The sequence below is a fragment of the Rhinolophus hipposideros genome (assembly GCF_964194185.1).
Source record: "Rhinolophus hipposideros genome assembly, chromosome: 14".
Lineage (NCBI taxonomy): Eukaryota > Metazoa > Chordata > Mammalia > Chiroptera > Rhinolophidae > Rhinolophus > Rhinolophus hipposideros.
Genome location: NC_138060.1, coordinates 47,008,311 through 47,023,277, shown reverse-complemented (window position 1 = coordinate 47,023,277; position 14,967 = coordinate 47,008,311). Strand labels below are relative to the sequence as shown.

Here is a 14,967-nt window from a genome sequence, read left to right as displayed (position 1 = left end):
ATGTTATAGAAAATATTGCATGTTGATTTAAAGATGAATGATGAAAAGTATTCTCAAATGTCAAAATGACTAGAGTACTACTGTATTTCTTCAGGCGGTACAAAGGAATTGTCTGACTCCTCATCTGCACATCTTGGCTAAAATGGAATGGACCTAACTGTAGGAAAAGCTGAGCAGAGGCAACAGATGTAGAAAACATGATTACTTCCCTCCAGCTGCTCTATCCATCGTCTGCTCTGACTCGCTGATTGAAAAAAGCTGATGTCCATTTTTGCCCTCACACTGACCTCAATTTGAGTTCCAAAACTGTCAATGATGTTAGCGCATTGTGCACTTCTACTTCCCAATTTGTCACTCTCATATTGATGAGAAATTCTGAAGCGTTGTCTGGGGGCTTACAGGTGGAGAAGGTAAATAAGAGGAGGCAACTCAAAGGAAGGGTATTAGAATTACAAGGAAAGTGTATGATCAATTTCAGAATCTGTGGGTGGTAGGGGGTAAAATGTACAAATACAATAATGTCAAATAGATACCAGGTATGAGAATTCCCTTTAGAGGGGAAGGGACATTTGGACAGGAAAAGTAATAACTTGAAGGGAAGTGCAAATATATCGTGAAGAAACTGATGTCTTATACATTTCTTATCCAGTGGAAATTATTTTTTAATATGATAGCTATTACCATCAATAGACACTGAAGCTTAAGCATGGATTTATTTATACCCAATGAGAAGTATATGACTGTTATTTTCAAACTGTGACTTAGATGTTTAAGAAGAGAGCAAATTTTACTCATTCCTAATCTGTGGGAAACAAAAAGAATGAGCTAGAATCATGACCAACTGTATCTGCCAAGAAATCTCTGGGCTGCTTCTAACTGAAGGGGCTACTGGAAAGAAGAAATTTCACTCACACACATTATAAGTATTAATCCATAGGCAAAGTAATGCAATAAAAAGTAACCAGGTAATATTTTATAATACTGAAAGTATCTAGTAGAAATCTCAATTTATAAATTTATATACTACTATCCAAAAAGTATCACTCGACTGGTTTAACTCAAAGGCATATTTTATTACTAAACAGTTTTACTACAGTATATTAGAATGCAAATAAATTTTCTATAAATTAATTTTCAGATTCACGATAAAGCTTTGTATTGTGTGTAAATACTGTGTTTCCACAAAAATAAGACCTAGCCGGACAATCAGCTCTAACAGGTCTTTTGGAGCAAAAAATAATGTAAGACCCTGTCTTATATTATATTACATTATATAAGACCGGGTCTTATATTATAGTAAAATATTACCTTATATAAGACCCGGTCTTATATTATACTAAAATAAGACCAGGTCTTATACTAATATTTGCCCCAAAAGATGCATTAGAGCTGATTGGCTAGGTCTTATTTTTGAGGAAACACGGTGTGCCCAAGATAGTACCCTAAATAGAACCTAGTTTCTGTTTGACAATGTATGTTCCTATACTAAATTATACATATACCATTATTTCTTACTTTTAACTTCTATGCTTGTTCTAGCTGAATACAATGCTACTTGAAATTTTTAAAAATCAAGTCTGTTTAAACATTATGGAGATAGATTTTCTGTTCTTAGTATATGCAGATATCCCCACCCCCAAGCACACAGAGACAATCCAAAGGCAAGAGGCTACCTCTGCATTTTTATAAGCATGTAACTGTGTCTATCTCACAACGTGGAGGCAAATAATATAATTATAATTTGATTTTTTTCATAGCGCTTGCCCATAGACAAAAAAGTGCTATTCTCTTGACAATTACTTGCTTTTATTATGTAAAGATCAAATAGGCATTTGTAGACTCTGTAGCAGTCTCTCTTCAGCTTTATTAGAGAGAATCAACACTTATGAGACAGAGTATCTCTGAGATGCTGGTAATATTGTGTTTCTCAGCCTTCAAAGTTGGGTGTAAGGCCAAGGAGAATTGACCTAGACAATGCTACACTGCTAAGTGTCTCTGCAGCCAGCTAGCTGGTCTTTCCACTTGAAAAGGCAACATCTATAATATTCTTTAATCAAGAAATGATGTTTGATATTACAGAATTGTACACTTAAAACCTATGTAACTTTGCTAACCATTGTCACCCCAATAAACTTTAATTTTTAAAAAAATGGAGAAAAAAAGAAAATTATGTTTGAGTGCTTTGAGTAGGTCAATTCTAGCTTTAAATTTTACTATTGCATTTTATACTGTTATCATGTTTCTAATAAGCAAGAAGGTAGTTACAGCTATAGTGTGCAGGCATTTGGATGATCCTAATCACAGATTAGAGATAATTTAGGGACTGATGTCAAACATGTCCCATTTGTATTTCAGGTCCTAACCATCAGTTATAAGCAAAAAACTGCAAAAGAATTTCCTAATCAAACTTCTAACATAATGTATTAGATACAGTAACAAGAAACAAATCCACTTCATGAATTAAGTTATTGAACTTCAAAAATTCCATTAGAAAATACAAACTCTCTGCTTTCAAAGTGTTTAATTTTAGATATGAAAAAATGACATGGGACTACAAATACCTTCATAAGTAACCTCATAAAATGAGTCTTCATAGTCATTCATTTTAAAATATTTGTTCTTACCTAATTATTTAGTTCCTGTTCATTACACACACACACACACACACACACACACACACACACACACACAGCATTTCACATTTGATCCCTAGAAAAACGCTCAATAACAAAAGGTACAAATCTCAGAGTGATTTGCACGTTTACATTTGCAAAGATATTAAATGTATTAGTTTGCTAGGGCTGCCCTAGGAAAATACCACAGACTGGGTGGCTTAAACAACAGAAATTAATTTTCTCCCGATTTTGGAAGCGAGAAGTCCAAGATCGATGTGTCAGCAGAGTTGGTTTCTCTTCAGGGCTCTCCTTGGTTTGCAGATGGCTGCCTTCTTACCATCTTCCTCATATGGTCTTTGCTCTGTGCATTCCTGATTTTCCTTTGTGTGTCCAAATTTCTTCTTTTTAGAACACCAGTGACATTGCATTAGGGTCCACCATAATGGCCTGTTTTAACTTTATCACCTCTTTAAAGGCCCTAACTCCAAATACTGTTCCATTCTGAGGTTAGAGCTTTAATATGTGACTTTTGGAGAAACACAATTCAGCTCCTAACAGTAAATGATAGAGCAAGAACACAAAGCTAGGTATAATGAGTTGAAGGTCTCTTTTGTGTATGTGTGTATGTGTTAGAATAAACCCATCACAGTCTCTCTATGAAAGCAAACATCTTATATTCTTCATGGAGAACAGTTCAATATGAATGAAAACAATGTAAATTGAGCCAGTATATCCCAGCTTTGAGAATGTTAAGTGGGAGAATTTAATATAAAATAGGAAGGGATTCTGGGAAGATTTCAGCAATGGTGTTAAGAGTTTTAGAATCTCCTGATTTCCCCACTAATACAGGTAGAGTAACTATAATAGCAAAGGCAAAACCTGGTGCACATCTATAACAAAACTATGTGCCAAGCTACCCACATGAACACCATAACAGGCAGGTACAGACTACTGACAGTTACAAGACTCACATATTATTGGCACCTGTGTGTGTGAGAGAGCAAACAGGGTGGGAAGGGGAAGACAACCAGAGGTCTGGTGTGTTTGTGAAATAAGAACCTCAAAACCACAAGAAGTACTTTTTGGAAAGTCAAACTGAATACAGCAGCCCAAACTGTGAGGGGGACCATAACAAAATTGCAAGTGTGGGTGCAGTCTGGGTCCTGTGAACACTTAAAACTAACTAACAAAGCTCCTTTTCAGAGCAAAAGCTCACACTGAGGAGAAACTGCTGGGAGTATAATCCAAATGGAAGGGGACAGGATCAATAAGAACAAAGGGAAGACATGGTACAAATACAAGTGGGGATACAACATCAAAGGCACCATCCATGAAAGAAAAAATGAAAAAGTTGCAATTTATTAAAATTAAAAATGTCTGCTTTGGGAAAGGCACTATCAAGAGAATGAAAAGACAAGCCACAGACGGGGAAAAAATATTTGCAAAAGACACATCTGAGAAAAGTCTGATACCCAAAATACGCAAAGACATCTTAAGCTCTATAATAAGAAAATGATCAACTTGATTAAGAAAAATGGCCAAAAGATCTGAACAGACACTTCACCAAAAAAGACAAACAGATGGCAAATAAGCATATGAAAAGATGCTCCACATCACGTCATCAAGGAAATGCAAATTCAAACAACAATGGGATACAACTACACACCTCTGAGAATGCCCAAAATCCAGAACACTGACAACACCAAATGCCAGTGAAGATGTGGAACAACAGGAAGCCTCACTCATTTCTGGTGAGAATGCAAAATGGCACAGCCACTTTGGGAGAGTTTGGAAGTTTCTTACAAAACTAAACATACTGTAGGATCCAGCAATCCCATTCCTTGTTATTTACCAAAAGAGTTGAAAAACGTATGTGCATACAGAAACCTGTACATAGATGTTTTTTAACAGCTTTATTCATAATTGTCAAAACTTGGAAACAACAAGATATCCTTCGGCAGTTAAATGGATATATAAACTGTGGTATATACAGACAATGAAATATTCAGTGATTAAAAGAAATGAGCTATCATGAAAATACATAGAGCAAACTTAAATGTATATTACTAAGTGAAAGAGGTCAATTTGTAAAGGCTAAATATTGCATGATTCCAACTATATGGCATTCTGGAAAAGGCAAAACTCCAGACACAGTGAAAACAAATCTATGGTTGCCAAGGAGTAGTGTGTGAATATGTGGAACACAGGATTCTTAGGCCACTAAAACTATGCTGTATGATACTACAACGGTGAATACATTATATATACAAATATGTATTCATATATGTTATTATACAGCTGTCAAAACCCATGGAATGTACAACACAAAGAGTGAACCCTAATGGAAACTATGGACTTGTTTGACAACGATGGGTGAATGCTGGTTCATAGATTATAACCAACGAACCACACTGACAATGGGATGTTGATGGTAGGTGCGGTTGTGTGGGGCAGGGGAAGGAATATGTGGAAAAGCTATAAATGAAAAATCTATTCTTCAAAGTCCAGTTCAGGATAAGACAAAGTAGACAATTTTGTACATGCCTCCCACTAAGTACACCTAAACATCGTTAATATTATATATCAAATAAACATAAGGAGATGATAAAAAGTGAAGAGAAGAAGCTAAACCAGATAGGCCTTGGGACCTGAGGAATGAATGGCATGGCAGGAAGTTCCCTGAGCTTTCTTTATGCCTCAAATATCATAGGCTGGGGTGCTGAAGAAGCCAACAACCCAGAAACACCAACAGATACAAACAAACGAAAGCTCTTATCAAGCCTTCACATACTAATCAAAGAACCAGGAGAGGGACAGCCTAGCAAAATAGAAATCTTAACCAATAACTGCTTTATCCCAGCCAAACAGCAAGGAAAACAATATGCCCTCCATCCGTACCCGCACCACCAAAAGCCAAGAGGTGAGCCTGAACTTCAACCATCCAACAGTAATGAAGCACCCTATCCCTCCCTGCTCAGGTAGTGGCAGAAGGGGATTACTGGGAAGCTGGGATTTTTGATCACCTTCTAGCATTAACAAGGCCCTCTGCCTATGGTGTCATGGAGGTCACCTGGGGAACAGTAATAAGATGGCCCTCCCAGTCAGCGTGGTAAGTGAGGAACCTGAACTTGTATCCCTGCCCAGCAGTAACAGGCACCACTCCTGTCCTAGGAGGCAGCAGAGGCTGAGTGCTGAACCTGGATTTCTTCTTCCACCTGGCATAACAAAGAGATACCCTCATATCCCTCCAGAGCAGCAGCAAAAGTGCCCTGCTACAACAGATTTAAACAAGATCCAAGGTGAAGAAAAATAAATAAATAGAAAGTATAGCAAGTAAAAGGAAGAGATAGAGAAAATCAAACGGAAATTTTAGAACTGAAAATATAATAACCAAAATAAGAAGCTCAACAGGTAGTCTCAACAGGAAAATAAATATGACAAAGAATCAACAAACTTAAAGACAGAACAATAGAAATTATCCAATATGAACAACAGAGAAAAAAACAGACTGAAAAAGTCTATTCTGATTTCCTTTTCTCTCCTCAAAAAACAGGAATTCATTTCATATAAGTGTACAACGAGAAGCGATAATAATAGAATCTAATATAAAATTATTATGACAAAAATGGCTAATATCCCTATTAAAAATGAAAGCATGCCAGAGAGGCATACCCTTAAAGAGATCAACATTGTACCTGAGATTTCAAGCTGAGCTAACAGAAATTTTTAAAATGTAGGTCAGCAAAAAAATATAATTTAGAATTAGAAAAACTTAAAGAAATTAAGTGATTGTAGAAAATGAATATTTGAAGAGAGAGGTAGGAAAACTTATGAAAGAATTTTTAAATTTTTCAATAAAGACTGAACTGGAAAAAACACAAAAGACAATAAGCTCAATTGGTAGTACCTTCAGAAAAATAAAAGATGGAAAGGGAAAAATATTTAAATTATAAAGATGAAAAGAGGTGAAGAAAAAGTAATACCAAAGATAATCAAAGATGATCTCCCATAAGTAATATAGGAGTCCCAATATAAGTAGGAGTCCCAAAATAAAAAAATCAAAGCAACGAAACAGAAAAACTGCTTATAACTTTTAGAAACTTAATTGAAATAAAGAAGACTTGAAACTATATATATTGAAAATACATATTGCATACTTGGGAAAATCAAATCAGAATGGGAAATATTTTGCTATACAATAGTAAATGTACAAAGATTAAAAATATATATATTTTAGGCTTCTAGACAACAATTACAGAATACACATTCTTTTCAAGATAGGCCACTCTGGGCCATAAAATAAGATTCAATGAAACTGACTACAATAGATTTGAAGTAGAACTCAATTAACAATAAGACATTTTAAAATCCCCAATATTTGGTAATATAAAAATACACTTCTAATAACTCATTTCAAAGAAGAAATCACAAAGAAAATTACTACTTATTTCAAACTGGTAATAAAACATAACATATTAAAATTTGTGAGATACAATTAAAGCAGTGCTTAAAGAGAAATGTTTAGATTTAATTGCCTATATCAGGAGGATAAAAGATGTGAATCAGTTACGTAAGTTTCCAAATTGACAAACTAGAAAAAGAAGAAGTAAACCCAAAGAAATCAGAAAAGAATAATGATGAGATCAGAAAACAATAAAAAATTAGACAATAGAGAAAAAGTTGATTCTTTGAAGTTTTAAAAATTCATAAACAAAGCAAGAGTATACCTCAATAATTTATTATAAAACAAGAACAAAAAACTTACTTTGGCCAATTCTGTAATTTTACCAAAACCAGGCTTCCAAGAGGTAGCTGTGAATAGACAATCTTAAATCCACTTTGATGAAACTGAGATTCCTCAGGAAAGTCTTCTTCAGAAATAGAGCACTTATTATATCTTGAGTCAGTGTTCATGACGCAATACCATGGTTCATTGTGATCAATTCTGGCTGCGTCCTCACTTGTCAACAATCTCCATTTCAAACAACTTTCATTCTCACATTGAACCCACACTTTGTTTACATACATGTTGTTTTCCACTGAAGAAGCCATTGCAGTGTTATAATGTTCTAGGATTACCTTTCTATCCAACTTATTTCTTTTTCCATAAATGCTTTTACATCTGGAAAATAAGAGGAAAATAAAAAAATAAGGATTCAAGAGTATAACTTATTCATTTTGCTTAAATAAAACATTATGTCTGTTAATTAGTAACTCCCCATTTCGTTCTTCCCCTTGCCCCTGGAAAGTACCATTTTATTCTGAGTCTATAAATTAGATGATTTTTTAGATACCACATATAAATAGAATCATGCAGTATTTGTCTTTCTGTGACTGGCTTATTTCACTTAGCAAAATGTCCTCCAGGTTCATCTGTGTTGTCACATATCGCAGAATTTCCATCTTATTTAAGTCTGTAAAATATTCCTTTGTATGCTTTCTTTATCCATTCATCCATCGACAGACACTTAGGTTGTTTCCATATCTTGGCTATTGTGAATAGTGCCGCTAGTATGTCTTTGAGATCCTGATTTCAATTCTCTTGACTAATTACCCATAGGTGGGATTGATGGATCATATGGTATTTCTATTTTTTTAGAAATGCCCATATGTTTTTTTATAGCAGCTTCATCATTTTGTATTCCCAACAACAGTGTACAAGATTCCAATTTCTCCATATCCTCACCATGATTATCTTTTAATTTTTCGATAACAGCCATCTTAACAGGTATGAGGTAATATCTAATTATGGTTTTGATGTACATTTCTCTGATGAATAGTGATGTTAAGGATCTTTTCATGTATCTGCTGGCCATGTACAAGTCTTCTTTGGAAAACAGTCTATTCAGCTCCTCTGCCCACTTTTCAATTTGATCATTTGTTTTTTTGCTATTAGTTGTAAGAAATCCTCATACATTTTGGATACTAACCCTATATGGGATATATAGTTTACAAATATTTTCTCCATTCTACAGGCTGCCTTTTCATTTTGTTGATTGTTTCCTTTGCTGTGCAGAAATGGTTCAGTTTGATGCAGTCCTACTAGACTACTTCTGGTTTTGTTGCCTGTGTTATTGATGTCAGATTCAAAAATTCATTGAAAGACCAACCTCAAGAAACTTTTCCCCTGTGCTTTTTTCTAGCAGTTTACAGTTTTGGATCTGACATTTAAGTCTTTAATCCATTTGGAGTTGATTTTTTGTGTATAGTGTAAGATAAGGATCCAATTTTGTTCTTTTTCATGTGGATATCCAGTTTTCCAATTCCATTTATTGAAGAGACTGTATTTCCCCCCTGTGTATTCTTGGTGCCTTTGTAGAAAATTAGCTGATCATATATATGTGGGCTTATTTTTGGATATCTATTCTGTTCCACAGATCTGTGTCTATTTTTATGCCAATATCATACTGTTTTGATTAATATAGTTTTGTAATATAGTTTAAAATCAGGAAGTAAAATGCCTCCAACATTGCTCTCCTTGCTCAAGATTGCATTAGCTGTTCAGGGACTTTTATGATTCCACGCACATTTTAGGATTTTTTTTTTTCAATTTCTGTAAAAAAAAAAAAAAGAAAGAAAGAAAAAGCCATTGGAATTTTGATAGAGATTACATTGAAACTGTAGATTGCTTTGGGTGGTATGGACATTTTAATTATTGAGTATTCCAATCCACGAACATGGAATATCTTTCCATTTATTTGCATCTTTAATTTCTTTCATCAAGGTTTTATAGTTTTCAGTGTACAAGTCTTTCACCTCTTAGGTTAAGTTTATTCCTAAGCATTTTATTCTTTTTGATGCAATTGTAAATGGAACTGTTTCCTTAATTTCTTTTTCAGATAGTTCCTTGTTGATGTATAGAAATGCAACTGTTTTTGTTTGTGGATTTTGTACCCAGCAACTTTACTGAGTTCATTTATTAGTTTTAACAATTTTCTGGTGGAGTCTAGCATTTTCCATATATGAGATCATATATTCTGCAAACAGAGACAATTTTACTTCTTCCTTTCTGATATGGATGCTTTTTATTTCTTTTTCTTGCCTAATTGCTTTGGCTTGGACTTCTAAGACTATGTATTGTGTTGAATGAAAGCAGTAAGTGCCAATTTTGTTTATTTTTTCAAAAAACAACTCTTAGTTTCACTGCTCTTTCTTATTATCTTTCTAGTCTCTCATTTATTTCTGCTCTGATCTTTGTTATTTCTTCCGTCTACTAAATTCAGGCTTAATAATTCCTCTTTTTCCAATTCCTTCTGGTGTAATATTAGATTTTTTGAGAAGTTTCTTTTTACTTAATTTTGACAATTACCCCTATAATCTTCCCTCTTAGAACTGATTTTGGAAAAATACCACAATTTTAGTATGTTATATTTCCATTTTCATCTGTCTCAAGGTACTTTTTGATTTCTTCTTTGACTCACTAGTTAATCAGGAGCTTGTTGTTTAATCTCAACATATTTGTGAATTTTCCAGTTTTTCTCCTGCTATTTATTTCTGGTTTCATAGCACTGTGATTAGCAAAGATGCTTGATATGGTTTCAATCTTCTTTGCTTTTGTGGCCTCACATATGATCTACTCTGGAGAATGCTGCATGTACACTTGAGAAGAATATGTATTCTACTGCTGTAGGACAGATGTTCTGTATGTGTCTGTTACATTCTTTTCATCTAAAGCACAGTTTAAGTCCAGTGTTTCCTTACTGATTTCGTCTAAATGATATATCCATTTTTGAAAGTGCGTACTGAAATCCCCTATTATTATATTGCTGTCTATTACTTCCTTCAGATCTGTTAATATTTGCCTTATACATTTAGATGCTCCAATACTGATGGCATAAATATTTTCATCAATTGCTCCAGATAAATTGACCACTTTATCAGTATATAATAACCTTCTTTGTCTTTTTTTCAGTTTTTTACTTAAATTGTTTTGTCTGGTATAAGTATAGCAACAACTGCTCTCTTTGGTTTCCATTTACATGGAATACCTTTTTCCATCCCATCCCTTAACTTTCAGTTTATAGTTGTAGAACTAGTACCTTTACATGTAATTTCTGATAGGTAAAGGCTTACTATTGCCCTTTTGTTAATTCTTTTCTGGATGTTTTGTGAGCCTTTTGTTTCTATCTTTCTCTCTTGCTCTCATGCTCTGTGATTTGATGAATTTCTGTAGTGCTATGGTTTGATTCCTTTCTCATCTTTTGTGTATTTACTATAGGTTTTTGCTTTGTAGTTTCCATGAGGCTTACATAAAACATTCTATAGTTATAGTAGTCCATATTAAGCTGATAACTTCAATAGCATACAAAAGTTCTACATGCTTATTCCCTGCTCCCCCCCCCCCACACACACACTTTAGGTTTTTGATCTCACAATTTACATATTTTTATATTGTGTATCCATTAAAATTTTTTTGTAGCTAGTCATTTTTAATACTTGTAACATACAATCTTTTAACATTTATATTAGAGTTATATGTGGTTTACACACCACTGTCACATATTAGTGTATTCGGAATTTGACTTTATATTTACCTTTACCAGTAATTTTATACCTTTGTGTTTTCATATCACTAATTAGCATTCTTTCATTTAAGCTTGAAGAACTTCTTTTGACATTTCTTGTAAGCCAAGTCTATTGGTGATGGATTCATTCAGCTTTTGTTTGTACAGGAATGGCTTTACCTTTCCTTCAGTTCTGAAGGACAACTTTGCCAGGTAAAGTATTCTTGGTTGGCAGTTATTTTCTTTCAGAACTGGACTTATCATCCCATTCCCTGGCCTATAAGGTTTCTGTTGAAAAATGGGCTTATAGTCTTATAGGGGTTCTTTTATATGTAACAAGTTGTTTTTCTCTTACTCCTTTCAATTCTCTGTCTTTAACATTTGACAATTTGATTATAATGTGTCCTGATGTGGGTCTTGTTGGGTTATCTTCTTTGGTGCTTTTTAGGCTTCCTGGATCTGGATATCTATTTCTTTCCCAGGCTTTGGAAGTTTTCAGCCATAATTACATTGAATAATTTTTCTATGTCTTTCTCTCTTCTTCTGGGACTCTTCTCTGGGACTCTTACAATGAGCTCATTCATCTACTTGATGGTGTCCCATAAGACCTTTAAGCTATGTTCATTTGTTTTCTTTTTTTTTTCTTTTTGTTCCTCTGATTGATTTCCACTAACTTGTCTTCAAGTTCATTGATCCTTCATTCTGTTGATCTATTTCTAAAGCCTTCTATTGAATTTTCAGTTCATTTGTGTTTTTCAACTCTGATTTCTTTTTAGTACTTTTTAAAAAAATATATTCCTTCTGTTGAAATTCTCACTTTGTTCATGCATTGCTATCTTCACCTCTGTGAGCATCTTTATGACATTCACTTGAGTTACCTGACAGGCAAATCACTTAATCTCCATTAGTTTTTATCACTGGAGTGAGCTGGGAAGAAGGTATGGAAAGTTCCTACATGCCATGATGTTTAGTGTCCTGTGGGACTACAAATTACATTACCCATCACTCTCAGATTCAGGCTAATTAGAAGCCCCACCATTGGGCAACAATTGGAAAAGTACATCGTCTAAGCCCTTCCAGGGAGAAACTGGGAGCCTTGTGTTTTTGCCTGCTCCATCTGTGCTGAGGCTGGAGTGGGGGTGGGGGGTAGCAGTGGAAAGTAATCACACATCTTAAAAATCACCACTTTGTATTCTGTGGTGAAGGGGAACTTGCAAGTGCTGAGCCTTTATGGCTCTCTGATGTGTGTCATTTGGAAGCCAGTCCTTCAAGTGGCATAAAAGTCGGGGTGCTAGAAGTGTGGGCAAACTCCTTTCAGGGAGAAACTGGATAAATGCTTTTATCACTGGAGTGAATGAGAGAGAAGAAGATGAGGGAAGTGCCCACCAGCCCTTTCAGCCTCCTGGTGGAGCCCAGGCAACTTCCAGATGCAGGCTAATTAGACACCTGACCCTTGGACCGCAACTAGAAATGCGTGCAGTCAAACACTTTCCAGGGAGACACTGGTATCCTTGTTTTTGCCTGCTCCTTCTGTGCTGAGCCCAGGGGTATAGCCATGGTAAGTGCTCGCATTTCAGTATAAAACCATCTCTTTGTTTAATGTGGTCCTGGGGTACTCACAAATGCTGAGCCCTATTGGCTGTCTGAGCCAGCTGATTTGGGAGCCAGTCCCTTGGGTAGCAGCCATAAAAGCTGGGGACCTAAATGTGTAATCTAAACCCTTTTTCCTCAGGGAGAAGGTGGCAGTTGGAGGTTCCCTCCAATGATAAGGTGCTATACCAGTGGTTTATGGCATGAGAGTGTCTCAGCTTTTTCTACTGGCTTCAATGTGGATATTTTCTCAGTAACCCAATGTGTAGGAGTCACTCAACTAGTTTTTGTATTTCTCTCCAAGGGAATTGATTTGTATGTAGTTGTTTATTCAGTGCATCTGTGGGATTAAGGAAAGTTCAGAGTCTCCTATTCTACCATCTTGCTGACATCTTTTTCATTTTGTTTTCTTTATTTTTACATTAACTCCAGAAAAAATTAAACAGTAGTAATAGCACACATCTTTACTTTGTGACTTTAACAATATTGAAGTATAAATCTGGTCATCAAAAATGGAAGAAATTAAAGTTATTTTTGTCAAGGCTTTCCTCTAGGTGTACGTTCTAGGAAACCATTATCCATCCTACACGAGTCTCCACAAATAGCTGTGAACAAAGTAGTAGGAGGAATACATGACAATAACTGCTAAGTTAAGGTCTATGAACCTAAAAGTCAAATATAAAGAGAGATGCAAAACATTCTAAGTCTGAGGCAGAAATTAGGTGTCTGTATGAACAACTAAGCTGAGGGTAAGGAGTTGGGGTACAGTTCTAGAAACAATATTATTCATTACAAGTTCATTCAAAGATATTCTATTTATATTTACTTTTATTTAATCAATAAGAAAATAATAGCTCTTATTCATATTTAATATCAAGTTGATACTAGAATCCTCACTCAGACCACACATAAGCAGATCATATGTCCTAAACAGGACGTGAGGCCTCCTGATAGAAAGGTGGGAGGTACCACAACTCAGTGTTTCACGGAGATACTCATTAGTTATCCATTCACCTTTACCATAGTGCAATGTTTGGGAGTTATAACTAACTAGTTAAACGGGTTTAGAGGTTATATTATAAGATAAAGTATTCCTCACAAAATGGAGCATCTTTAAAATATTTCTACAAAGAAACAGCATATTGCAGAGAATACTAATAATGCAAATAATTAAAGTGTAATGTACATGTAAAAGCAGATAATTTTGTCTTTATTTCAACTGCCTAGAATTTTGTTCATCTTACAACCATTGGACTGCCATAAAGGAGAAAGCATTGTAAGTTTATGGAACCACATCAATGGAAAGCTTAGGAAAGTCCATTATGATAGCCTATTATAAATGTTAAGGGGATTAAAAGATTACTTTTAAGTGGTAGATACAGTTTTCAGATTTTCTTAGGAAGTTGGGTTTCACAGTGGATAATACTGATAAGATAAATTAACATGAAGAAAATGTCATTATTACTTAAATAGTGATACTCATTTTCAATTGCATCTAACTTAAACCACTTGGTATTTTAGATTCAACACAGTTTATCCAGTCTAATAGAATTTATAATACAAATTATAGAATACTTCTTTTCAAATCAGATTCTCATTATTTCTGTTACATTTTTTCCAACATGTCCCTCTCACTTTGTTGGTTTTCAAAATCACTGCCACATTCAGAAGACACAAATGAAGAAAAGAAAGAGAATGTGGTCAGAAGAGTGCTAGAGTCTTTGTAGGGGTCTCTATAAAATCATTCCTAAGTAGTCCTCACTTTAGTGTGTAAGGTATCATATTGATAAATACAGAGCCCCTGGTAAGCACAACACTTGCTTTACTTGACTTCTGTTTTTAATTTTTTATTCTGTAACTTAGCTAACATTGAACTAGAGAATTCAGAGAACATTTTAAAGTTAAATTTTAGAAAATGGAAGACATAGAATGACTATTCAAAATTACACAGCTATAAGTTCAGGCTTAGTTTATTTATTCATTCAAGGCAGTAGTTTTAAATGGTTACAGACACTCAATTTTCTGTCTGGTAGTCTGATGGCTCTACCACTCTTTACTAAGCAAATTAGTTAATTATTCTAAGCTCTGGTCCCTTAATGGGAATGATGAGAGTACTACTCTCTCTAGGTCTCTTTCATAAAGGTAATAATCCCACCCTGAAGGCTTTGCCTTTATGATTCAATCACTTCACAAAGGCCCCACTTCCTAATGCCATCACACTGGGAGTTAGGGTTTAATATGAATTTGAGGAAAAGCAA

The 14,967-nt window shown here is 34.8% G+C and overlaps 1 protein-coding gene across 1 annotated transcript in view; it reads right to left on the bottom strand.

The window, feature by feature from the left end:
• The window catches only part of ZCWPW2 (zinc finger CW-type and PWWP domain containing 2), a 132,654-nt gene that overhangs the window by 71,213 nt on the left and 46,474 nt on the right, over nt 1-14,967 (bottom strand). Inside the window, exon 5 of the mRNA XM_081072557.1 lies at nt 7,381-7,737. Coding sequence (XP_080928683.1) covers nt 7,381-7,737 — 357 coding nt within the window. The remainder of the gene's footprint in view (nt 1-7,380; nt 7,738-14,967) is intronic.